At 40.5% G+C, this 26,419-nt stretch overlaps 1 protein-coding gene across 4 annotated transcripts; it reads right to left on the bottom strand.

The window, feature by feature from the left end:
- Positions 1-1,435: 1,435 nt before the first annotated feature.
- On the bottom strand, positions 1,436-25,624 carry LOC141564721 (uncharacterized). 4 transcript variants are annotated; one of them, XM_074307580.1, is made up of 7 exons: positions 25,469-25,623; positions 25,098-25,211; positions 16,770-16,964; positions 13,660-13,754; positions 11,858-11,984; positions 11,217-11,300; positions 1,436-9,508 (listed from the first exon to the last, which is right to left on the bottom strand). In XM_074307580.1, exons 3-7 carry the CDS (start codon positions 16,813-16,815, stop codon positions 7,590-7,592), a joined length of 2,271 nt encoding a protein of 756 aa, XP_074163681.1. In that variant the 5' UTR covers positions 16,816-16,964; positions 25,098-25,211; positions 25,469-25,623; the 3' UTR covers positions 1,436-7,589. The 4 variants fall into 4 exon arrangements, with proteins under 4 accessions (XP_074163681.1, XP_074163680.1, XP_074163682.1 ...); XM_074307579.1 differs by having other exon boundaries at positions 25,098-25,207; positions 25,469-25,620; XM_074307581.1 differs by having other exon boundaries at positions 25,134-25,207; positions 25,469-25,620.
- Between the last annotated feature and the right edge of the window lie 795 nt (positions 25,625-26,419).

The raw sequence follows: 26,419 nt of genomic DNA, 5'->3' as shown, positions 1-26,419 counted from the left end.
CCTACAACACTTATGCTCCTTCTAACTTGCATTAAGATGCCCAAGGTTATTTTCAGATGACTATATCAGCAGGTTCTCTCATATCAAATTGGAATTCTAGCTTTAAGAGGCTAGATAAAATATTCAGGGCAGGCACAGGGCAGAATGGGAGGTAGAGATTTTACTCTGGCTGAAATAGATTTCCTTCAGTTAAATCTTTGTCCCCTATTGGTGACTTTTCTTGAGGTCATGGGACCCCAATTCTGAAATAAAAATTCAGGTATTGTACTCTTTTAAAAAAGATCACCATTATTTCCTGTTTTTAGGAAAGATTTATCTTCTTGAAGGTGTAGTTAGCAAGTGTCTCTTTGGGGTATTCTTTGGGGCATAGTTGGGAAATGTCTATTTTATCATAATATATTAACAGTAATAAAAATCATTACATTGGTGTAGAGAGCTGGAAGGATTGCAGAGGGCTAGAACACTGAAAAGGTGTACTTGAATCTAAGACAGCAGAGTGCTTAAGGCTAAGATTGTGAGAGAATGGTTCTATAAACATATATTTAGATGATATGGTGATATGATGGCTCTCCTCCGGATTGGTGCCTGCTAAATGTGTTGTGGTGAGGTAATCATAGGGCTAGCCTGGACATTACACATTGAGTTGCCAGTTTAGCTATTTCTGTATCAATGAGGCTCAACTTTGCTCTCTGAGATTAAATTGATTATTGATCTTATTTACAGTTTATATTATCCTATAACTGTCCATATCATAGTTCCTTGTCTCTGAACTTAGTGCAGAAATTCAGCTAACCTGTAATAGCTTACCTTTAAAAATCTGGTTCTCTTCTTAAACACTTTTATTTTTGACATATGGAATTCTATCTTTGGGGGATCAGGGAATCTGGTCCAGTATCTTTATGCCATCAACTTACTCTTAAAAAAGTGCAATTTACTGAATGGTGAAGTGTGGATCGCTATCTCTGCAGATAGATTCAAACCATTTCTTAATTATGTTGTCCCCCATGCTTCAGCTATGTAACCGGTCATATTGTCATTATCAACCCTATGATATTACCTACCCTTGTTTTTTTAACCTTATAAAAATTATCTTCATCTTGGAATTCTCTTTAGCATAAATTGAGGCAATCCATTTTCCCCCTTATTAAAATCCTTGTGACCTGTTAATAAACTTATCTTGCTCAGAGACAACACACCTCAATCTTTGTTGAATTTTACCTGTTCTATTTCAAAGACTTGCAAAAGATGCTGCTGCATTTATTTTAATTATGGGGGAACCTTTATTTCAACAAGTTGGGGCACATGCTTAAAATGGAACAGGATCAGTTGTACATATAGAAAGGTTGACCTTGGCAAGAAGGGGCCACCTCATGTGAGATGGTGAAGGGAGTGGTAGAATATGCAGGATGTCAGTTGAGATGAGGATAACCAAGAGTTCTTGGCAACTGCCTTTTTTTTTTTTTCAGGGAAATATGGAGCAAGATTCTCAACTGAATTGGTTCACTAAGGGGTCAAGATTGGGAAGAAATTAAGAGTATAGCCAGTACAGGGGGAATAGTTGGGAAGGGAATTGGGAACCTAAAGGTTTGAAGGTTGTTGTGAGGATGAAAATCAGGGATGAAGCAGAGGGAGAGATAAAATAAAGACTGTGATCAGTTAAGGGTGGAATTTCTCATTTCTTTAGGCAGCTGTATATAGCTGATAAGTTGTGATGGGGAAGTATTTTCTAGAAAGAGGGTGCCAATGGACCACTCTGCTATTCTACTTACTACCTCCCTAATATTCCACATCATAATTCCACTCTCTGGCCATCATTTATATATGTTGTCTTTCCCTCCCTAGTATTTTGTTCTTATCTTTTTCATATCCCAACCTGTTCTTGATGAAATTCTTTGTGATTTTCATCATACCCTTTCTCTAAATGTTTAGTATTTTTGGTTCAAACTTGTGATTTCCCTGGTGAGAGAATTGCCAGCAAGGAAACCCTCTTGACCAATGCAAATAAGCAAATTATAATCTCAGAGTTTCTATGGCAAACCAAACCAATCTAAATTTATCTCCTACTATGTCTCAGTCACTGTTTCAAGCACTGTGCTTGTCTTGAAGGAACTTACAATCTAATGGGGGGAGACAACACAAGTAATTTGGAAAGGAGAGAATGAGGAAGACCACCTCAAGGGTTCCCAATATGGGGGTATCTTGTTCTATGATGTTGAAAAAACCAGGCAGGGTAGCAAACATGGAGTGGAGCGAGTCCCCAAATCCAACCTCTTGCCTCTATAAAGAAAATCACTGGGAGGGTTTGGTTCTCCATCCTCCAGAGGGGAGAAGCAGCTGAGGGAAATCAAGGCTGGAGTGTGCAGCAGGTACTCAGAGATGATGAGAGCTTACCTGGGAGGGGCATCGTGTTCCCTGAGCAGCAGATGCAGAATGGACTTGCCCATGGTCACTCATCCAGGAACATGTCGGAAGAGGAGCTCAAAGCCGGGCTGGCTCTCTATCCATTATTAGCCTCTCAGACGCTCATTAATTCCCTTTTGAATCCTCCTTTCTAGAATTTTTCTGGGAATTCAAGTCAACCCCACTGCCTTATTGTGTACTGACTCTATTCTCTGTGACACACGGCTGCTATTCCTCATGCTTTTTCCCTACCAAAGTGACGACAGCAATCAGTACTCTAGGATGTAGAGCACCTGGGCGAGATAGGGGGCTTGCAACTCATTAAAGGAAGGTCTTGCCTTTTCATTATAATAGTCACAGCCCTTATTACTCATTTTTTCTCTTTTCTTGCAGATCATGCTCATTAGCAGAAAAGTCATAAAATGAATATTTGGCAGATCTTTATTCTCTGTTGTCATTTTATTCCGCACAAGCAGGTCTTAGAGCTTCAGTACTTCCCCCCCCCCCCCAATAAAGCTTAAAAAGCCAATTCTCCTTTTCTGTCCTTAAGGGTTTGAAAGTTTAGCTTAACCAGTTTAGTTCATTCTTGGTCTTAATTTTTCTTTCAGTCTTTATAATACTTTTTGTATTCATTTGTTATTTGACCTTGTATCAATTTCCCTTTAAAAAAAAAAAAAAAACCCAAAGTTGGTTCGTTTGTTCTGCATCTACATTAATCTCTTCAAAGAACTAACCTTTTTTTTCTCATCAGAATTGTCTTCCTGGGCCTCCTAAGAATCTCCTCCTTGAGTTTCTTTTGGTTTCTACTTGTCCAAATGAAAGTTAGGGCTAGTAATGAAAGCTCAATGTTATATTTTGCTTTAAGATTGACAAGGCACTTTACAAATTTCATTTGATCCTGATATTTCAGGGCTTTTGGTATTAGTCCATTTTGCAGATGAGAAAACTAAGGCAGAGGAGGATAGTGGCTTGCCCTAGATAGAAGTTTCTGATGCCAAGTGTAAGTTTGGGTCTCTTTGATTCCAGATCTAGCACAGTGGACCACCTGGCTGCCTTTCTCTGAACCCAGGTGAACTCTGGGTCCCACAGTCCAGAGGGATACAGTAGCACATGCTGGGCTTTCTTTGACTTCTCACAAACTCTAGGAAGTTATTTTGTTTCGGAGCTGCCATCACTCCCATCCTAGTAATCAGCTGTTCCATGAATGAGAACCAGAGCCTTTTCCCTGCTTTCTTTGGCTTCCACCCCACCATTCTTCTTCCTGCCTCTCTATGGCACTATTATGCTCCCTACTCCCAGCCCATTTAAATAGATGGTCAATGGTGGAGCCACAATTTAAATTCTGGACTATGTTTTCTTAAAAACAAAATGTATTTAAAAACAAGAGAACAAATAAACTACTCACAATAAATCTGAAGCAAATTGTACAATGAATAGATTTTTAAAGAAATCTGCTAAAACAAAGTTTAAGTAAAAACACAAAAGCACAGCATCTCTTCTGATACAAAAAATGGCACACATTACCCACTGTATAATCATGCAGCTTAGGTTCATATTGTTGACTGTCCATAGTGGTAACAACTCCATATTCCAACGTACTCAAATATCCTAAATAAATCTATTTTGAGCATAGTGCTTCTTGACTACGTTAAAAAATAAAGGTACAACTCAGATGTTCCGTCAGATGGCTCCATCTAAGTATGGATGTACAGAAGAGCTTTAACAGAGACAAAGTAAGCCAAAGGCAACATTTACTTTATCAGTTTTCCACAATAAGATATTGGGACAATGACAGTAACATGAAGAAAGAGATCACAAGAGAAACAAAATCTTATTTACTACATACGCACATAATTTTGAATTTAGGTGGAGGGGTGACTTTTTATAGATAATACACAGAACAAAGAATCCTATACAAGAAATTGAACACATTTTCTACAATGTCTTCATTTTGCAGCCATTGTCTGTAGAAATTCTTCATGGTTTATTTGACCAACGTGTCCAGATTGATTCCCTTACCCTTTCATCACACTATTAACCTTTTTCCAAGATTTGATATCACAAGGTAAAGTTTTTCTGTACTTTTCCTCAGCAAACATTTGAATGTTTCCCTAATTTTTTTTTCAATTTTTTCCTTCCATCATTATCAGAAATTCTACAGAACCAATGGTAAGCAAAGGATATATGTATATATTAGGAACTCAGTTTAATATACAAAGTTTCTTCTTTTTTTGCTATGAAATATTTTACTTAAATTTATAAGAAAATTTAAAACCATAAACTAGTTGTGATGATGTCAATATCCACCTCATTAATCATATCCTATAACACAGCTGCTGTGAGTTCTGCCCAAGTGACCCCCTTATAGCCAATCATCCATATCAAATAATGAAATATCTTCAATTTCTACAACTTGCTCTTATGACTGTTGAGCAACAAGCATAAGTTGTTCACAATCTGCGGTAATCGTTTCCTAACCGGTTGTCCTAATTCTTGACTATCTTTCTCTCTAAATAATCTTCTGTCTTGCTGAACAAATAATCAACAGAGTTTATCTATCTTCTACTCAAAAGCATTCAGTGAATGCTCACTATTTGCTGAATCACTGATTCTGACATTTGACATCACTTACAATTGGATTCCAACCTGCTTTGTCCAATCTAATTTTATCCTTCCTCCCTTTTTGTATCCCACAATCCCAGCAAACTGAATTAAATTCCAGGCTCCATTCTTATTTTGAATTTTTGTGCCTGTATAACTAGGACCCCCACCATTCTCAACCATGGAGAATGTTCCCCTCTATGTTCTCCGTTTAAGTACTACTTTCCTTCAAGGCTCAATTCAGACACAAGCTTCTCTATGAAGCTTAATAATAGACAGTATTTATATGTTAGACAATTTGCAAAGCACTGTACAAGTATAATCTCATTTGATCCTCACAATAACCCTGTGAGGTAGGTGCTATTATGATCCCCATTTTACATTTGAGGAAACTGAGGCAGACAAGTTGGGTGACTTGGCCACTTAGAATTTAAGGCAAGATTTGAATTCAGGTCTTCCTAACTTCAGCCTCAGCACCTTATCCACTGCCCTGCCTACTTATCCCTGTAGAAAATCATCTCTGATTCTCTTTCCTAATCCTAGTGAAAGTGATTTCTCCCCTCCAAGCTCTTTTAGCATTTTGCCTCTCATTTGTATAAGCAATTTGTCCTTTTAATCACAGTTATACCTGTTATTTTCCTATTGGCCTGTAGTCCCTTTGAATCCAGGACCTAGGTCATATCATTAGCCCCTAAAATAATGCCTTGAATCTTGTAGGTGCTTAATAAATGTACAGTGAATTTAATTATTTGTTGGACTGTATTAAAAGGAAAAGATTTGTTTCACTACTTCCAAATGAATACTGCAATGATAGAGAAAGGAGAATATAGACAGTGATTATTAGCTGACTAACATGACATCAGGCAATGGAGTTTGACTTTTGGTATGATGATTGCAGGAAGGATGGTAGTGCACCTAGCAAGAACTAATACCAGGATCATAAAGAACGTGTTTTGGGGACATCTTCATTTGCTACCAAGGAGTCTGGTCGAAAAATGGAGAAAGGCAAATTGCCTACACACAATTTTTAAACTAGAAACTATAAAAAAAGCAACAGCTAAGTGTGATGAAATAAATGAAAAAACAAAACAGTAGTAGTAGAGGTGTTCAGTAATGCTAAAAAGCAACTATTTGGGCAAAGACGAAGAAATGACAGCTATCTAGGAGAAGGCAACAAGTATGATGAATGGCCCTAATTTTATGCTATTTGAGAATCCACTGAAGTAGAGATGTCAAGGCAGCTAAATTAAAAGGCTAGACTTTACAACAAGACCACCTGGGTTCAAGTCTTGCCTCTGACACATATTGGTTTTGCCTCTGACACATATTGGTTTTATCACCAAGGACAAGTCACTTACACATCTCCAGGGCCCCAAGCCACCCTAGGGCCATAATCTATAGTTCATTTGCTAATGTGCACTGGTAAAAAGAATGTTCAGTTCAGGAGTTTTCTACACTAATGAAACCAGAGGTCAGGACAACTATTAGTGGTTAAGCTATCAGCTAAATTGATAGAAACACACACACAGATATAGAGACCGAGACAGAAATGGAGATAGAGACAGAGATATAGAGAGACTGAGACTGAGAAGCAAAGGCAGAGACAGAGAGATCAAACAGCCAAAATGAAACTAGTCAATGTAAATTCATAATGAATGGACAAAATATTATCAGAAACTATTATATACAACGAAGATGCTAGAAAGACTGAAAATTTAAAGAAAATGAATCATCTCCAAAAATATAAATTAATCTTATTGTCCCCAAAAATAACAGAGGTGCCAGATAACCCAATCTCACATATTGAAGTTAAATGAGCCATAAATGAGCTATGAAACAAAAACTCCTGGTCTGAATGGATAACAAGTGAATTCTAAAAAATATTTAAAGAGTAATTTAAAAGCTTTTCTGAATAATAAAAAAGGCACTCTACCAATCTCATTTTATGAGACAAAAATGATCCTGATACCCAAACCAAGAAGGGATAAAACAGAGAAAATAAAACACTTAAAATATATTGATGTGAAATGTAATTATATATCCCCAAACTACTCATTATATTCTAGTTGGATTTATACCAGGGACACAATGAAACATTAGGAAACCATCATATCTATAAAATGCTTTTTAGCATGAATTTTCTGATATATAATAAGTCATCTTATTTTTTGAAGGTCTTCGCATATTTATCACACCCGACTTTTGTATGAATGTTTAAGTTCACAGATGATTTATAGCACTCAAGTTGTTGCTAATGACTTTCCTTCACTGCAGTTATAGATTTCTTTTCACTGTGGGTTTTTTTGTGGCTCTTAAGGTTTGAATTGTTGAATACTTTATCACATGCACTGTATTCATATGGTTTCTCTCTAGTGTGAATAATTTTATGATAAAATTATATTTCATGTGCTTTCATTTATAGATAATTCTTTTTGATATAAATTATTTTATCCTTTTTAAGATTTGAGTTATTGATGTAGGATTTCCCACATTCAATATACTCAGTTTTTTTCCTAATAAGATTTCTCTGATGATATGGGATATCCTACGACCAAATGCTCTCCCACATTCATTACATTCATAAGTTTTTATGTAGTATGAGTCTTCTGATGATAAAAAAAGGATGTCCTACGACTGAAAGTTTTTCCACATTCACTACATTCAAAGGGTTTTGCTCCAGTATGAATTCTCTGATGTTCGCTAAGCCTTTCTTTCCGTGTAAAGGCTTTCCCACATTCATTACATTCATAGGGTATCACTCCAGTATGGATTCTCTGATGTTCACTAAGTCTTTCCTTCCGTGTAAAGGCTTTCCCACACTGCCTGCATTCAAATGGTTTCTCTCCAGTATGAATTTTCATGTGTTCATTAAGCTGTCCACTTTGTGTGAAGGCTTTGCCACACTGACTACACTCATGGGGTTTCTCTCCAGTGTGAATTTTCTGATGTTCACCAAGTCGTCCCTTATGTGTGAAGGCCTTCCCACAGTGACTACATTTGAAAGGTTTTAAGCCAGAATGAATTCTCATATGTTCAGTAAGCTGTCCACTTTGCGTGAAGGATTTTCCACACTCTGCACATTTGTGAGGTTTCTCGCCAGTATGGATCTTCAGATGCTCAGTAAGTCGTGCCTTCACTATAAAGCCTTTCCCACACTGAACACACTCATAGGGTCTCTCTCCAGTATGGATTTTCAGATGCTCATTCAGTCGTCCTTTCAGTGTGAAAGCTTTCCCACAGTGATCACATTCGTAGGGTTTTACTCCAGTATGGATTTTCTGATGCCCATTAAGTAGTGCCTTCTTTATAAAAGCTTTCCCACACTGATTACATTTATAAGGTTTCTCTCCTGTGTGAACTTTTAGATGGTCAGTAAGGTGTGACTTTTGGATGAAACCTTTCCCACATTCACCACATTTGTGGGGTTTATCTGGGGAATGGATTTTCTTATGATCAGTAAGTCGCCCTTTTCCTGAGAAAGCTTTTCCACATTCATGACACTTGTACGGTTTTTCTCCCGAATGGATTTTTTGATGTTCACGAAGCTGCCCCCTCTGTCTGAAGGCTTTTCCGCACAGTTTACATTCATAGGGCTTCTCTCCAGTGTGAACATTCTGATGTTCAAGAAGTGTCCCCTTCTGTATGAAGGCCTTTCCACACTCATTACACTCATAGGGCTTGTCTCCTGTATGAACTTTCTGGTGTTCATTAAGCCGTCCTCTCCCGGTAAAGGCTTTGCCACATTCATGACATTTATAAGGCTTCGTTCCTGTATGAACTTTCTGATGTTCATTAAGTCTTCCCTTTGCTGTGAAGGTCCTCCCGCATTCGTCACATTCGAAGGGTTTCTCTCCATTATGGATTTTCTTATGTTCAGAAAGTCCTGTGCTTCGTGTGAAGGTTTTTCCACATTCATTACATCGGTTGCGTTTCTCTTTAGTATGGCTTCTCTCGAGTTCAGTCTGGGGTTTCCTGGGCATGTTGTCATCCTTCCCACATTTGTTATCTTTACCAAGTTTTTCTTCCTTACGCCTTTCATGGTTTTGAGTAGAATCTGTATGGTTACTGAAAGTTTGCTTATCATTATTATACTTGGAAATATTCTTCCCAAAGGAGATTTTGCTATGTTTAATTAGTTCTGAAAGCTGTTTGAAGAAACTTTCTCTAGATATATCACATTTATGGACATTTTTCCTCACTGGAACTGTGGTGGACTGTCGTGAAGTAGGTACTGACACTGGGCTGCATTTTTTCTCCGATGTACTGTTGCTATGGGCCTTTGGCTCATGGGAATTTTTGTCGTGATCGAGCACTTCCTTCTTGATTTCTTTTTCCAGCTTTTCCTTCTTTATCTCTGGCTTGCTATTATTGCTTCCTGAAACTTTTTTAAGCTTTGAATCCTGCGAATTATCTTTTGCAATTTTTATCTTAGAGGATACTCTCACACTGATATCCTGTTTTGGAGTTGACACCTTGGCCCCACAGTCAGTCTTACGATGTAAGGAATCTGAAAAAAATTCCCCCCCAAACATGAATATTTATTGTTTGCTATAGGAGGAGAAAGGGAAATGCTTTTCAGTATGTTACAGAATCTGTCTCTTTTATCAATGATAATGATGCACAATCTAGACATTGCACATATTAAAAGGACTTCTTAGCAGAGAATGAGACAGTAGAGGAAGAGATTAAAAATAAGTAAAAGAATAGAGATAATAAGACCCATTTGAGATTGCATAACCTAAATTTGTAGTGCTTTGCCCAATGTAAAGTAGAATGAACTGTCTGGGAAGAGAGTGGATTTCCTTTCCCTGGAGTATCTGAGCCAATGATGGATGCTTAGAAGACTCCACAGTGCCTTTCCAACCCAAATTCTGAGATGAGAATTGAGGGTTCAAGGATAGAAAGGAAAAAGGGCAGTGAGATAGTGTAGTAGCCAGAGCCAGGGCTGGAGTCAGGGATACCTGAGTTTGAATCCAGCATCAGATATTAGCTGTGAATTCTGGGAAATTCACTTAACCTAGTTTTCTTCGGTATCCTCATCTATAAAAAGAATTGTAGAAGGAGATGGCCAACTACTCCAATAGCCTTGCCAAGAAAACCTCAAATGGGGTCACAAAGGTCAGATATGACTGAACAACAAAAAGGAAAAAAAAAGACAAGGAAAATGAATGAAACAAGTCATTCTATAGCACCTACTATATGCCAGGAAGTGTGCTAGGTGTTTTTTTTAAATAAATATCATCTCATTTGATTCTCCCAACCCTGGGAGGTAGACGCTATTACTAGCCCCATTTTACAGTTGAGGAAACCAAAGCAAACATGGCTAAATTACTTGGCTAGGGTCATCCAGCTTGTGAGTGTCTGAGGCTAGATTTGAATTCAGGTCTTCTAACTCCAGGCCCAGAGCTGCAGAATGATTTGCTGAAAGCTCTAAGAGGGCTCTTCTGCTAGACTGTCTTAGATTTTCTTTAGCGTTCTTGTAGAATTTGAAGAACACTAAGTGACTGATTATCTCCATATGCTGACACCTGGCTGGGCTGCTGCTTGTAAGAACTTGTATTTGTCAAGTCCTCTCCTTCTCATTTTGTTATTTGTTTTCAAGATTCCTTTTTTTAAAAAAAACATTTTGAGTTCCCTCCTCCCTACAGTCCCTCACCAATCCAATGAGAAGGTCAACAGTGGAACATACATTTCTGTAGTAGCTATGTCACAAAAAAGCAAGAAAAATAAAGAAAATGATAACATTATACTTATTTGCACTAAAAATTAATCAGTTCTCTCTCTGGAGGTGGATGGCATTCATCATGAGTCCTTTAGAATTGTCTTGGACCATTGTACTAGTAGTCAAGCTTTCCACAGTTGATTATCATTTTAATATTGCCGTCACTGTGCACAATGCTCTCTCGTTTCCACTCACTTCCCCCTGCTTCAGCTCATATAAGTTTCCCCAGGTTTTTCTAAAATCATCCACTTGGTTATTTCTTGTGCTATTCCATTAAACTCATATACCACAGCTTGTTCAGCCATTCCCCCCACTGATGGGCGGTCCCTCAACTTCCAGTTCTTTGCCACCACTAAAAGAACCGCTCTGAATGTGGTTGTCTGTGTAGATCCTGTCCCTTCCTCTTTGATCTCTGGGTACAGACCCAGGAGTGGTCCTGCTGGGGCAGGGTGTGCACAGTGCTTGGCCAGCCGTGGCTCGCTCACTCACCCACCTTTTGGTTTGTGGCCCGTCGGAGTCCATGGTACTTCCCCTTGCTCCAGCCGGGAGATCACATCTGGTTTAACGGACTGAAGCCCTGTTTGTAGAGAAAAGAAATGGAAAGGTAACGGGGAAAGACAGCCATCTCAGCCTGCAAAGCCTGTCTGATTTAAAATGAAGGCATGCTGGGAGGACCAAGAGGTGACTTAAAGGACCTGGCCTGAAGAATACTCCAGTTCATCTTCCCAGGAAGTATGGTTGGGGGAGAAGGGGATGGGCCACAGACGTGATTGTGTTGAAAGACAAGGAGTTCATTTTAACTCGCTTCTTCTTGCTAATTAACCCCAGCTAATGTTTTGAGGGAGCTGCCCTGAAACTTTAAGGGAAATATTTTGGGCCGAAAGTATAGTCCCAGCAGAGCAAAGATGCTGGTTCTCAGCTGGGCAAGGCAGAGATGTTTCTCCTCTGAACGGGGGTCGGACACCTTGGGTTTGGGCTCTGAAGCACACAGGTGCTTTCCTCCATTATTGACTCATCCTGAACTTCAAGCCAAGACTCAGACCTTCCCCTCCTCCCTTAGCCCCCACCGGAGCCCTTAGGAAATGAGAAGATAAAGACTTTCATCTCAACAGGCAAGCAGAAAGGGGCCCTTACCCAGGGAGACCAGGTTCTTATAGTTCTCCAGCATCACATCCCTGTACAGGTCCTTCTGAGCAGGTTTTAGCTGCTTCCACTCAGACCGGGAGAAGTCCACACACACATCCTTGAAGGTCACCAATCCCTGAAACATCCACATATTCCTGAGTGCTTTGGAGCCATTCACTAATGGGTGCCACAGAGGAGCCCAAGTTGGCGGGAGGGAGAAAGAACAGTCCTCCCACCGAGGGGGGTTTCTGAGTTCTCAGTGTCAAGTGGCCACTGAAAACCTAAGGACGAGGGGGCCCCACTTCAGCAAGCACATCCAGAGCTATTTTACCGAGTAAGCTCTCGACCTTACGATTCATTCCCCAAAACACGGCCAAGGGAGTCACGTGCTCTCCTGAAACCTCCAAAGTAGAGTTAATATTGACAAGTTATGGTTTATAATAACAGCAATATTCAATTCCAAATATTGACTACCCAATAACTTTAATTAAAATAATAGTCATTATTCTTGCCAGGGGTGATGTAAGGCGCGAATGAGATAATGGATGTGAAACCTTAGGGTAAACCTTAAGGGTGCTAGATAAATTCCAATCATCATCATTATTATCATTATCATACAGACGGCAGGCCTTCAGAGACTTTACTCCCTCCTATTGCATTAACTGAGCTTAAGCAGGGCTTATGGAGCAAAATGGGAGTATGGCGGTCCAAATTTAACAGTCAGGAAAATAGTTAATTCTCCAAGGGAAACAATTTTCAATTTAATCTGTATTATTAACACTTTTTTCAAGTCTAGCCAATCAACCAAGCAAAAATCACGTCCTGACTTGTAGCAAGTACAGATTTCTGAGGCTCATGCTGAAAATGTAACAATCTGTGGCAAACTTGTTAAGTCTTGGGCCAGTCTTGTTTTAGGCACAGTTACTCCAAGGCAGATAAGGCACTAAACAAATTGTGAAAGAAAGTAACAATTCTGGAGTGGCCAAATCCCACACTGATGTTCCAGCCATTCTCTATGGGTGCTCCCAGCACAGAGGAAAGGAGTATGGAAACTCTAATGCCAGCCAGCACGGAGGGCAGGGAGAACACGCCAGCGATGGGCATAACGCCCCGTGCCTCCTGATAGTCTGGAGCATCACAGAAGATCAAGTCTTCTTTTGCAAGATGGGAGATGGGACAAAGAAGAGACACTGATGAGGCAGAGGTAGGAGACGGCCTGTAGTTGATGGGCAGAACCTCAGAGAGTTCTCCAAGAGTAGGCCCAGGGGTTCCCCAGACCCCTGCCACAAGAAGCTGTTCCTCTGCCAAAGGGGAGCAGCTGACAAGCTCTTCACCTGCTTTCAGCAGAACTCCATGCTTCGAAAGGGGAGGGACCATGAGGAAGGCAACTGCTCTCAGGGCTGTGGTTCTCCTCAGCGGCCCACCCAGCAAACAGCTACAAAGCCCCTGAGAGACTGGTCACTGAGGACACCCAACAAAGCTGAGGCAGCTCCTGCCCTCTCGGCACTGACCTTCTCCTGGAAGGCCATGAGAATAGACCGTATTCCCTGGTAAGTAAATGTTAGAGAGATAATCAACCCAAAATTACGGGCCTAGAAGATGTTCAAGGCCCTATCTTGCGCTACTGACTGAGAAACCCCGAGAATTTGGAACCATTTCCCAGAACAAGCCAAGTTCCCTGGGAGAGAACAAGGGAGCTTGGAGTTCTGGATGGAACTTGCTCAGGACTGGAGCCAAGATAAAGGAACATGAGAAGGACGTTCCCTCAGTAACACCATGGAATAATAGGTAGAAAAATGAACCCCACTCACCTGAATTTTGGCCAAGTGGACTGCAATGGATGTTCTCTTCTTATGACTTCTTCTCTTATGATCTTCCTTCATGTTCTGGTCTTGAGAAGGTGGAACTGGCAACAGAGAAAGGAATCATGAGGGAACAATCCTTTGCCATATCCAGCGGACTCTCCAGGTTATAGATCTTTACATACCAGCTAGCTCTGATTCTCCTGGAGAATCTCTAGGGTAGGGCTTCTCAAACTACGGCCCGCAGGCCAGATGCGGCCCGCTGAGGACATTTATGTGGCCCGCTGGGTTATGGCAAATGGGCTGAGGGGTGGAGACAGAGTGTGAGTTTTTGTTTTTACTATAGTCCGGCCCTCCAACAGTCTGAGGGATAGTGAACTGGCCCCCTATTAAAAAGTTTGAGGACCGCTGGGCTGGGGGATAAGAACTAGACCTGAGATTTCACTGGCACTGGGAGCTCTATCTCTACCAGTACCTTGTCTTCCCTTAGTATTATTTATTTGTTACATTTTGAGTTCTGAGCTATCTCCCTCCCTCCCAACTTTCATTAGAGAAAGTAAACACTTGACACTGGTGTGTGTGTATGTGTATATATATATATATATATATATATATATATATATATATATATATATATATATATATATATATATATTTATTTATTTATTTATTTCTATGGGGGACCATACAGTACATACTTCTAATCGTCAGTACTTTCTTGGGAAATGGAGAACATCTTCCTTCATAAGTCCCTCATAGTGGATTTGAACATTCCCATCACTCAGAATACCTTAGTCACTGACAGTTACTCTTCAAACAGTTTGGCTTTTGTTGTATCCAGTGTTTTCTTTGTTTTGCTCATTTTGCCCTGCATTACTTCATAGATGACTTCACTTTTCATGTTTTCCTAAAACCAACTTGCTTATCCTTTGTTACAGCCCAGTAGAATTCCATCACAACCACACACCCCAACTTTTTCAACCACTCCCCAATTAATGGGCATCCCCCCAATTTCAATCGCTCTAGTCATTTACTATGAGATATAGCTAATCTATTGCATTGATCCACCATTGTATTTCTTAACCACTAGTAGATAGTTTTGAGTATCGTCAACTTACTATACACATATAAGTCATTCTCAGCAAGCGAAAAGCCAATTGATGATGTCAGGACAAGAGAGCAAAAACTTTTGGAGGCAAGGATTCCAAGAATAGGCCTGATAATAATATATTAATAGCATAGGCTCCTTCCTCTCCTCCTGGGAACAGAGCATGCTTTTATGTGGAGCAGAGTTGGGAGAAAACTAGTCTGGGATGGGATATAGCGAAACGCTATCAAAGGCACCCAACATCCACATTCATTGAGTTAGGGAGATTATCCATCTCCTACTGTATATACACAGAGTAGGAGCAATGGGATGGTTCTGGATAGTATAATGCCATTTAATTGAAATGAAATATTCCCCTGAGACTCTCCTGATTATGGGCTGGATTTAAAGGAGACCCTACAGAATTGAAGGGAGACTCAGGCTATGGAAATGGAGCTCCTGTATCCATCAGAAAGTCCAGAAAAGACCATGCTGCTGCCATAAGCTGATATTAGGACTCTAACATGACAAATTATAGCTAATGATATATTCTACACATGTTCCCCGCTTCTCAACCAGATGTAATCCGTTAACAAGTTTCCTTCTGCAGAAGAGATCAGGAATAGAGAGAAAGGACGCACATATTCAAAAACTATTTAAAGCAGATCTTTTGTAGTGGCAAGGAACCCAAAACTGAGGGAGTCCCCATCAATTTGGGTATGGTTGAATGAGAATGGCATCTAAATGTCATGGGACAGCATTTGCACTGTAAGAAATGAGCAAGAGAGTGACTGCTGAGAAACCTACAAAGACACGTGTGAGCTGGTCCAGAGGGCAGGAAACAGAACCATCTCTATACCATGAGGACAAGATAAAGGCAAACAGCTGTGAAAGATCCGGGAACACCCATCAAGGTAATGACCACTCACCACTCTGAAGGCAGCTTGGGCCTTCCGTGTAGTATCATAACGTCTTGCTATCTACATTTTTATTATGGGCAAGATGAAAACACAAATGGCTAAATGATTACGTTGAATTTCTAAGACTCAAGATCTTAAAAAATAAAGATAGTTAACATGTATTAGCACTTCTTGGTGCGCAAAAACACTTCACACATTTCCTCATTTGATTTTTTTTTTTTTCCTCATTTGATTTTTAACAACTCTAGGAGGGAGGTATCTTAAGGATTATGTTTTGGGATGGAAACTGGGGTTAGAGAAATTATATGTCTTGCCCAAGATCATGTAGCCAACTGTCAAAAGCAGAATTTGAATCAAGGTCTCTTCTGATTTAAATCCAGCAAACCTGTCATTGTCTTGTTTTTCATAACATTAGAGTAATGGATAGACTATCCTAAGATGCAATTTAATAAGGATGATCAACCTTCATTAAATACTGCATGTGAGGGGGCAGCTAGGTGGCATAGTGGATAGAGCACCAGCCCTGAATTCAGGAGGACCTGAGTTCAAATCTGGTCTCAGACATTTACACTTCCTAGCTATGTGACCCTGGGCAAGTCACTTAACCCCAGCCTCAAAAAAAAAAAAAAAAAAAAAAAATTAAATACTGCATGTAAAGGCAATCTGGTGCTTTTAATAAGTGATTTAATTATCATTATTATTATAATTGTTATTAATAATATTGATTTAATACTTTAAAGTTTGCAAAACACTTTACAATATTATCTCATCTTAACTTCACAATGGTGATTAGTGGCTGTTATTATTCCCATTTTACATATGGAGAAACTGAGACAGGTTAAGTAACTTGTTAAGTCTCTGAGGATGGATTTGAATTCAGTACTCTAGCTTTTTAGTAGGCGGTTAGTTCAGTAGGAGCTGACAATAAGCTCCTCACAGGAAGGCCCAGAAGGGGAGTCATCTGCTCAGCTTCATTGTGGTCCCACTTTTCAGGAAGACCATAGGTCAAGCCCCAAGAGCAAGGGAAGGAAGGAGACCGCCATGAGATGGCCTTGTTCCTCCCGAGCATCCTCCCACCTTGTGCAGATGGAGGAGGACCTTCTACTTCTCACCTTTCTCCGTGTGCGTCTTCTTCCTGTTTGAGCCCTTACTGGACATCTTCCCCCAGCACCCACTTTCCTCCAAGCTGGGAGAATCTGAAACCACTCCTACACAGGGACCCTTCCTCAGCTCTGAGGAACGTCTCACAACAAAGGCTTCACGTCTTCTCCCCGAGTTTTCTCTTTACTTTCCTGCAGAACTGGAACCTGGGAGCCAAAGCCAAATCATGATTCAGTAACTATCCATCCAGCCATATACAAAAACATTTCTTGTCCTCAATGGGCTAACATTGTCACATCAACATACTGAAGATGACAACATTACTTAAATTAATTCATTTACTCAATGCCATACCAATTAAACAGTTTACAAAGTGAAAAAAAAAAAAACTATTAAAAAGTTCATCTTGAGGAGCAAAAGATGAAGAATCTCAAGAACATGACTGACAACTGAAGAACAAATTAAACATCAAAACAAGTTCAGAAAATCAAAGGATAGATGAACAAAATTAGTAAAAACAACAACACACAAACCCATTGAAATCATGAAGAAAACTAATGGGTGTGTTCTAAAAAAACTAATGAAATAGATAAACCATTGGTTAATTGGATTAAAAAAGAAAAAAAACCAAATTACACTATCAAAAATGAAGAGTGAATGCATAGCCAACAAAGATAAAAGCACTATTTTGCCCAAATACATGCTGATAATACAATCTAAGCAAAATCAATGAATATTTACAAAAATATAAGTTTCTCTAATTAACAGAAGAAGAAATAGAATACTTAAACCTATCTTTGAAAAAGAAATTGAACAAATCATAAATGAGCTTTCAAAGGAAATATCCCTGGGACCAAATGAATCCTTTATATTATGAATCCATTAACAACCAAACTTTTAAGGAACAAATAATTTCAATACTACATAAACTATGTCAAAAAATAGGAAAGAAGAGCTACCAAATTCCTTTTATAATATAAATACAAGTGATACTTAAACTAGGGAGAGAATAAACAAAAAGAAAATTAGAGACCAATTTCCTTAATGAATATTGATGCAAAATTTTGATATAAAATAGTAGCAAGGAGAGTATAGCAATGCGTAACAAAAATCATAACCAGTTGAAATTTATATGAAGAATGGAGGCTTGATTTGGTACTAGAAAAACTATAAGCAAAATTGACTATTTCAATAAGAAAAACAAATCATATGATCCTATCAGTAAATACAGGAAAACTTTTAACAAAAAACAAGATTCATTTCAATTAAAAACACTAGAAAACACAAAAAGGAATGAAGCTTTTCTTAAAATTAGAAGTATTCCCCAGAGCAACTGTTATTATTTTTTTTTTTTGCAACTGTTATTTGTAATTGGAATAAATTAGAAGCCTTCGCTATAAGATCAGAGGTGAAGCAAAATACTCACTATCATCATTTTTCAATATTAAATCAGAAATGATAGCTATAGCAATAAAACAAAGAGAAATTGAAGGAATAAGAATAGGCAACAAAGAAGCAATACTATGGCTCTTTGCAGATAATAAGATGGTCTACTTTGAGAACCTTAAAGAATCATCTAAAATTAGTTGAAACAATTAACAACATTAAAAAATTGTAAGATATAAAATAACAGCACAGGAATCATCAGCATTTCCATATTTTACCAATGAAATCCAACAGGAAGAAATAAAAAGAGAAATTCCATTAAGATAACTGCAGACATTATAAAATATTTAGGAGACTGCCTTCTGACTCATGCACAGGAAATATATGAACACAATTACAATACACTTTTCACACAAATACATATCTAAAAAAAATTGGAAAAATAATAATGGCTCAGGTGAGGTGAGCTAATTTAATAAAAATGATTCTATCTAAATTAATTTGTTTATTGAGCATAATGCCACTCAAACTACCAAAGAATTATTTTGTAGAGCTAGAAAAAATAACAGGGTCTGAGAAGACATTGGAGTAGGTTGGTAAATTTCAAGCTTTCCAGATTTCCCCCCCAAATAAAACAAATTTATGCCACAGGGCCAACAGACTGGTGAAAAATCAAGAAGACTAGGACTCTCGAGGGTCCTCCCTGACAAAACCCTTAATCTTCGAATTAAGTGAATTAAATGAAGTGCAAACAGCTCTGGGCTAGTTGCAAAGAAGCAGCAAGTGGGGAGCCCAGGGGCTAGCTAGGTGTGGCTGAGCCCCAGCAGGAACCACAAAAACTTTCACTTCCTGGATAGTTTATGGAGTGGGGGTCTGAGTCTAGGAAGACAGAAGGAACCTCCACTGATTGGGAACACCATAGAAACATACTCTCAGAACAGGAAAGACCAGGATTCATCTTCAGAGGAAGACAGTGAAGTAAAAAAAGTTTCTACCTCAAAAAGTAATGTGAAACAACCCACTGCTCAGAAAAATTTATAGAACTCAAAAAAGAATTCAGAAATCAAATGAGAGACACTGAGGAGAAATTAAACTAAAATAAATAAATAAAAACCATCCAAGAAAAACAAGATTATTTTTTAAAAAGCTAACCAACTAGAAAAGCAGATACACTCTCAAAGATGAAAATATGTCTTTGAAAATTAGAATTGGGCAAGGGGAAGCCAGTGAAGTTATGAGACTAGGAAATAACAAAAAAGATTATAAAGAATGAAAAAAAAAAATAAAAACAGAATGTCAAACATCTTATTAAAAAAAAAAAAAAAGATCTAGTGAATAGATCAGGAAGAGAAAATATAAGAATAACTGGACTGCTTGAAAATTGTGACCCAAAAAAGGACACTGATAAAATAATGCAAGAAATAATACATGAAAATTGTCCTGGAGTGGAAATGAGGGGGAAATAGAAATAGAAAAAAACCCACCAATTACTACTTCAATAAAATCCGTTGTGGAAAACACATAGGAATATTATTGCCAAATTTTGCAATCCCCAGATCAAAGAGAAAAATTTGCAAGAAACAAGGAAAAAAAACAAAAACAAAAACAACGAAACAAATAATTCAAATACACTGAAGCTCCAATAAGAATTATACAGGATTTATCAGCAGCCACAATAAAAGACTGCAGGTTCTGGAATCATATCTACTGACAAAAGAACTAAGCCTGCAGCCAAAAATATCATATCCAGAAAAATTATCTATAATAGTGAACTAGAGAAAATGGACATTCAATAAATTTGTAGATTTTCAGGGTTTTCTATCAACCAAATCTGAACTTAATAGAAAATTTAACATATAAGAGCCAATATCAAAGATCAATTTCAAGGAACTCACATGGACAAAAGGTTTGTGAGTTTTTCTCCCCATATGTATAGCATATGTTTAAAATTGCCATCAACAATAGGGCAGCTCAAAAGAAGGACTGAGGAAGAGTTAAGGTAAAAATAGTAATTATGTCATACAAATGAGGTAGAGAGGAAGAATAGATATAGAGGCATTAAAGGGAGAAGGAGGGCTCCTAGTTCTGAAAACCTACTCACATCGGGAATGGATTAAATAAGTAACACTACTTATATATTATGAAGGGTATAGCACCCTCCAAGATCTATAAAGAAATAAGGGGGGGGGGGAGGAATGGGCAGAGGAGGGAAGCAAAGGATAAGGGAAGAAGACAAGGGAGGATCCATGGGTGGGGGAAGTTAAGTAATAGTTAAGCAAATTAGGTGCAGAATTAAAGCAGAGTCAATGGAAATAGGAAAGATGTGTATATGTATGTGCATGTACATATCCATATATGTATACATAAATACATCCTTTCTTAACTATATAGCCTGCTTGGGGGTGGGGAGTCTGGGGAATAACAATAACAATAAAGTTAAAAAGGTATACAACAGAGAACTGTTTACAAGGAGGTAAAGAAAAATGGACACTGGAACTAGTAATTTGCTGTTAGGTGTTTTGAATCCTCCCTAATGTTATGCTAGGCACAAGACAGTATTCTCTATTGTTGTGTTTAATTTTGTTTTGTATTTCTTTTCCGTTTTTTTTTTATTCTATTTCTTTAAATAAACTAAATTTGAAAAACCTCAAAAGAAAAAAATAATAAAACTTCATCTGGAAGAATAAAAAGACAAAAATATGAAGGGAATCACTGAAAAAAATGTTAAAGAAGGTAGCTTAGCAATCAGATTTCAAATGACATTTCTAAGCAATAATCATCAGAACAGTATGATACTGGATAAGAAGCAGAGTTGCTGATCAGTGGAATATATTAAGTACATAAAGACCATTGTATCTATTGTTCTAATTGGGAGGGGCAAGAATTCATGATTTTACAAAAACTGTAAAGCAGTCTGGTGGAATCAGGCATAGACAAACATCACAACCACCACAACAAGGTCAAAATTATCACATGATTTAGATATAAAAGGTGATATAATGATTAAATCAGGGAGAACAAGAAAATTAGCTACTAGATCTATGGATAAGGGAAGAGGTTATAACCAAACAAGATCTGCTTATCCTCATTACAGAGGAGGTAAAATGAATTAATTTTGATTCTATGAAATTAAAAAAAAATTCTTACACAAACAAAACTAATGCAGCCAAAAGTAGAAGGAAAACATAAAACTGGGGGAAAAAATTATAACAAGTTTATCTGATAAAGGCCTCGTTCCTCAAAAATATATAGAACTGATCCAAATTTATGAAAATAATAGTAATTTTCAAATCAAAGCTATCAGCAGTCACACTACAAATGCTCTATATCATTAATGACTAGAGAAATGTCCATTAAAACATCTCTGAGGTGCCACCTCCTACCTATCAGATTGCTAATATGACAGCAAAGGAAAATGACAAATGCTGAGGAAGATGTGTAAAAATAGAGACAGTAATGTACTGTTGATGGAGTTGTGAACTGCTTCAACCATTCTAGAGAGCAGTTTGACAGCTAATGCCCGAAAGGCAGCACAACTATACATTCCTTTTAATCCAGCAATATCATTATTAGGCTTATAACCCTTGGAAATCAAAGAAAAAGGAAAAGGACACATCCATACAAAAATACTTATAACAGCTCTTTGTGTGGTGGGCAAAGAATTTGAAATTGAGAGGATGTCTACTAATTAGAGAATGGGTGAACATTATTGTGCTGGAATATTATTATTTGAAATGGGAAGGGGATGGTTTCAGAAAACCCTGGGAAAACTTACATGAACTAAGGCAATGTGAAGTGAGTAGAACCAGGAAGGCATGGCATACAGTCACAACAATCTTACAATGAGGATCGACTGTTAAACTTAGCTATTCTTCTCAACACAGTGATTCAAGGCAATCCCAACAGACTCAGGATGAAAAATACTATGCACATTCTGAGAGAGAATGAACACAATACAGATTGAAGCATGTTTTTCTCCTTGCCATTTTTGTTTTTAAACATGGCTAATATGGAAAGGTGTTTTACATGACTTCACATGTATCACATTGCTCGCATCTTCTCAGTGTGTGGGAGACGGATTGGAAGGAGAGAGATTTGGAATTCAAAATCTAAAAAAATAAATGTTAAAAAACACATAAACAAGAACATAATGAACATATTATTGCCCTGTAAAAAGCAATGATAGGGTGAGTACAGAGAAGCCTGGAAGGCCCTACATGGACTGATGAAGTAATTAGATTCAGTATTCACAGTGACCCCCAGAATGTCTGTGGAAGAATCTGTACCTCAAAATGAAGAATGAAGGTTGAAGAATTTCAAAGAACAAATGTGACCCTCAGGGAAGGGATAAGAGAAGGTACCTCCCTTGACTTCTCTGCAGTGGTCTAACTAAGCCCTAAGTGCACCACAATACCTGTTTTACCTGCCTGCATGGCTGTGAGAACAAATTGTTCTCATCCGCCCATTTCACTAGGGGAAATCTTTTTTTTTTTTTTTTTCCCCTGAGGCAACTGGAGTTAAGTTACTTCCTTAGGGTCACACAGTTAGGAAGTATTAAGTGTCTGAGGTCACATTTGAACTCAGGTCCTCCTGACTTCAGGGCTGGTGCTCTGTTCACTACGCCACCTAGCTGCCCCTAGGAGAAGTCTTTATATACTTGGGGTAGACACCCCTCTATCTCACCCCAGGATTTGAGATCCCTTGGTTACCCTCAGGTTTAGCTCCTCTTTGAAATGATTTACTGGGGTATGGCCACTGTGCATGCTACAGCGTCAGATGGATCAGGTAGACAACCAAGGTAGAAAGCAGCCCTCTCTAGGACTCAGCAGCCTTCACACCAGAGGTCCTAGTGTACAGCACTAGTCTTGAAGTCAGGAGGACCTGAGTTCAAATACGACCCCAGACACCTACCAAGTCACTTAATCCCAAATGCCTCACAAAAAAACAAAAACAAAAATTCAAGTGCGACCCCAGATCCGTAACAAGTCACTCCCAAAGGTCTTGCAAAAAACCAAAACATTGCACACACATAAAAACATATACACATACACGTATGTATATGTGGATATATGTATATGTACTTATGTATATGCATATGATATATGCTTTTTTGGATGTTTTAAAGTTCAGAATAAAGAAATACATTGCTTTTGGACGACTAAAGAAGACCTTGATGGATTGCACCTTCTGAGTCAGTGGTTATGTGACAGCCCCAAAAGGCAGTGCCGCCGTGGGGTGCATGCATGCAGGGGGGCACCGATTCTAGAAATAAGGAGGTGGTAAGTCTCTGTGTACTCTGTTCTCATCAGACCTCCTCTGTGTTCAGGTCTAGCCGCCATGGTTGAAGCACACAAAATTACTTCATACTTGGACTATTGCTGAGGCGTCTGCCTGCTCTTTCCTCGTACAATCCATCCTCCATGGGGCCTCTAACGTGATCTTCCTAAAGTCCAGGTCTGACTCCATCACGGCTCTAGTCAATAATGGCTCCCTACAGCCTCCAGACGAAATAGCAGACTTTTCGATTTGGCGTCCAAAGCTCTGGCCCTCTCCTGCCCTGACAGTGTCTCTCAGTCTAGCGCAGCGTCTGGCTGTTCCCTGAGCAAGACCCTCCATCTCGGCTCCCGGCATTTTGACTGGCTGGCTCTCCAGTTTGGGACACTCCTCCTCCTCCTCCTCCTCCTCCTCCTCCTCCTCCTCCTCCTCCTCCTCCTCCTCCTCCTCCTCCTTCTCCACTCTGACTGGCTTCCATAGATCTCGATTAAAAATCCCATCCTCTACCGAAAGCCTTTCTTATCTCTATTTATCCCGCGCATTCTGCTTTGTGTAAATTTGCACGTTTGTCTCTCCAGAGAACGTGAGCTCCTTGGGTTTTTTTTTTTTTTAACCTTTCTTTGTGTTCAGCTCAGTTCTCAGCACAATAAATACTCGCTGCAAAACGCTTATCGACTGAAAAAAGACAGACGCGCGATCTTAGGAGGCGACGTAAAAATAGCCACATTTAGCTTAGCTTGGTTCCAACGACATAAACGGAGAGAAATAAAAGTGGGAGGCGATAGCCGGAAAGAGACTGGATATAAAGGGAACCCGGGAGAGATCATGGAACTCGGCCGGGGAGAGAGGCTGGATGCGAGATTTCGTCGGGCCAGGGTGAGGACCCTCCCTCTACATGACCGTTTACTCTTAGTGTAACTAGTGTAATTAGAACGTTCTGGTTAAGTGACTCGCTTAGGGCGATACGGGCTTTCCTGGCATTCTAGCTACTTCGGGAGAATAGATTTGGAGCAAGAAACGTTAGCCGGAGATCGCTCCCTCCCTGGTCTGAGAGATGAGGTAATGGACGCAGCGATGGCCAGATCTGCCACTCATCACACGCCATTGGCGCGGACCAATGAAGAGACAATACGGATTGGAGGCGCCGCGCCGCGGAGGGTGGCTCCGGATTCATGAAGTACTACCCACCCGCCCCTCCCATCGCCTTACTCATCCGACGCCCCTTCCCCCTCCGAGAACACCCCCGCCCTCCCCGGGCACACCCGCCTCCTCCGCGCATCCCCTTGTTAGGCGCCATCATGCTCACAATAACCAACGACACAGGAATCAGCCGCTGGGAGGGGGTTGGTTATGCACTAAGGCCAGCGGTCCCCCGGGGGACTCTTCAACCCCCTCCCGGCCCCTCTTGGCAGGCGACCACATACCCACCCACCGCCCCCGGCACACTCACCCTCCTCGGCTCTCCGTGTCTCATGCAGGACAGTCAGGGTTCACCGCAACCCTGCCTTTGGTTGTACCCCCGAGCTCTCCCGCAACACTGGGTTACTCATCAGTCCCTCACCTGTTGCCCTTGGTTATGGAGCTGCTCTCCCCTCACCCCCCTCCCCCCACGGCAAATCAGCCCTCACTTGTTGCCCTTGGTTACAAGCTTCTATCCCCAGTTGCCCTGGGTTACATACCCTCTCGCCCCCTCCTTGTTGCACACCAGCCTTCACCTGTTGCCCTTGGTTACACAGCTTTTCTCCCCGCTTCTGGCGAACCAGCCTCTTCCGTCACCCTTGGTTACGACCTGGCTGCCCACAGTTAGGTTAGTGAGACCCTCCCCTGCAGTCCTGGGTTATACCACCCTGCGGCTCCCCCCCCCCTCCCCCCGGGGAGCCCAGGACACCTCTGCTCTCCCCAGCTGACCACTCCCCCTTCCCCCATCACACACCACCCCTACGTTCTTCGGCCCAGCCCCCCCACACTTTACCTCTGGCTGCCTTCCTCCCTGCCTAGCCCCCCCCCCCCCAGCACTGCCCCTCCCCCCACTTTCCCCTCTCCCCCATACCTGGGCAGCCCCTTGACCATGCAGCGAAGGAGTCGCGCTCCACGCCGCTCTCTGTGTTTCTGGGGATCAGGGGCTGCGGTGCTGAGTGCGCAGACGCACGTTCTCTCCTCCCTCCGACCCCATGGGGACAAAGCGGCCTGAGTGAAGCTAGGGGAGAATAACCGCTTCCCCCGCGCCTGCGCTCTGTGGACCCTCCCCAACCCTTCCCCCTCCCCCACCACTGGGCTCCAGGAAAGGGGCGGGGCTGTGCCGAGCGGATGACATCACAGCCCCCCTCCCTTACCTCGCAGCTTAGCCCATGCAGAGATTGAGCAAGTATTGAGCGCCAGTTGGGAGCGCATTGCAGAGGTTCCCCAGGAGAGAAGAAGCAAAGGAGAAATGAAGGGCCTGGCAGAGGCTCCGGGGCCAATGGGGGCTGCAAGGCTCCCGGGACACACGGCACAGCCGCCGCAGGATCTTCCCTCTCTTCCTGCGTCCCCCACCCCACCAGGCCTCAGTTTCCCTCCTCTGCCAAACAAAGGGGTTTCCCTGGAGGGTTTCCAGAACCTCTGTCAGTTTCCTTTCAATGATTATGGATCCTTCCAAATGTTGGAGCTAAAGAAATGGACTCCAGTCTCCGAGGGAAGAGAGCTGAAAGAAGAAGCTTGTATTAGGCGCCAACTGTGTGCCAGGCCCCGTGCTGGGCTCTTCCCCAGAAAGCTTCCAGTCTAGCTAGGGAGGACAGCCTAGGGTCAGATAGGTACAAGGGTGAGCGTTAGTGTGTCAATCATGGAATCACCTCCCATGACCCTACCTCCCAGCACCAAATTTAAAAAGCCCGAACTTCCTCACCGCTTTACGGCTTGCAAATAGTCATTATTTGATTCTCACAACAATCGCGGGATTGTTTTTGTGCTATTGTTAGCCCTTTTTTTACAGATGAGGAAACTGAGGCAAGCTAAGGTTATGGCA

The sequence above is a fragment of the Sminthopsis crassicaudata genome, chromosome 3, assembly GCF_048593235.1.
Source record: "Sminthopsis crassicaudata isolate SCR6 chromosome 3, ASM4859323v1, whole genome shotgun sequence".
Lineage (NCBI taxonomy): Eukaryota > Metazoa > Chordata > Mammalia > Dasyuromorphia > Dasyuridae > Sminthopsis > Sminthopsis crassicaudata.
Note: the sequence above shows the minus strand (reverse complement) of the source record. Positions and strands in the feature narration are given on the sequence as shown.

Bases quoted from the DNA above. Each gene is read 5' to 3' on its own strand.
- LOC141564721 (XM_074307582.1), bottom strand. From the start codon at position 16,815: ATGTCCAGTAAGGGCTCAAACAGGAAGAAGACGCACACGGAGAAAG. The intron at 11,985-13,659 runs GTGAGTGGGGTT...TGGATGTTTCAG, and splicing joins TCCACTTGGCCAAAATTCAG to GGATTGGTGACCTTCAAGGA. The intron at 11,301-11,857 runs GTAAGGGCCCCT...CTCTACAAACAG, and splicing joins TAAGAACCTGGTCTCCCTGG to GGCTTCAGTCCGTTAAACCA.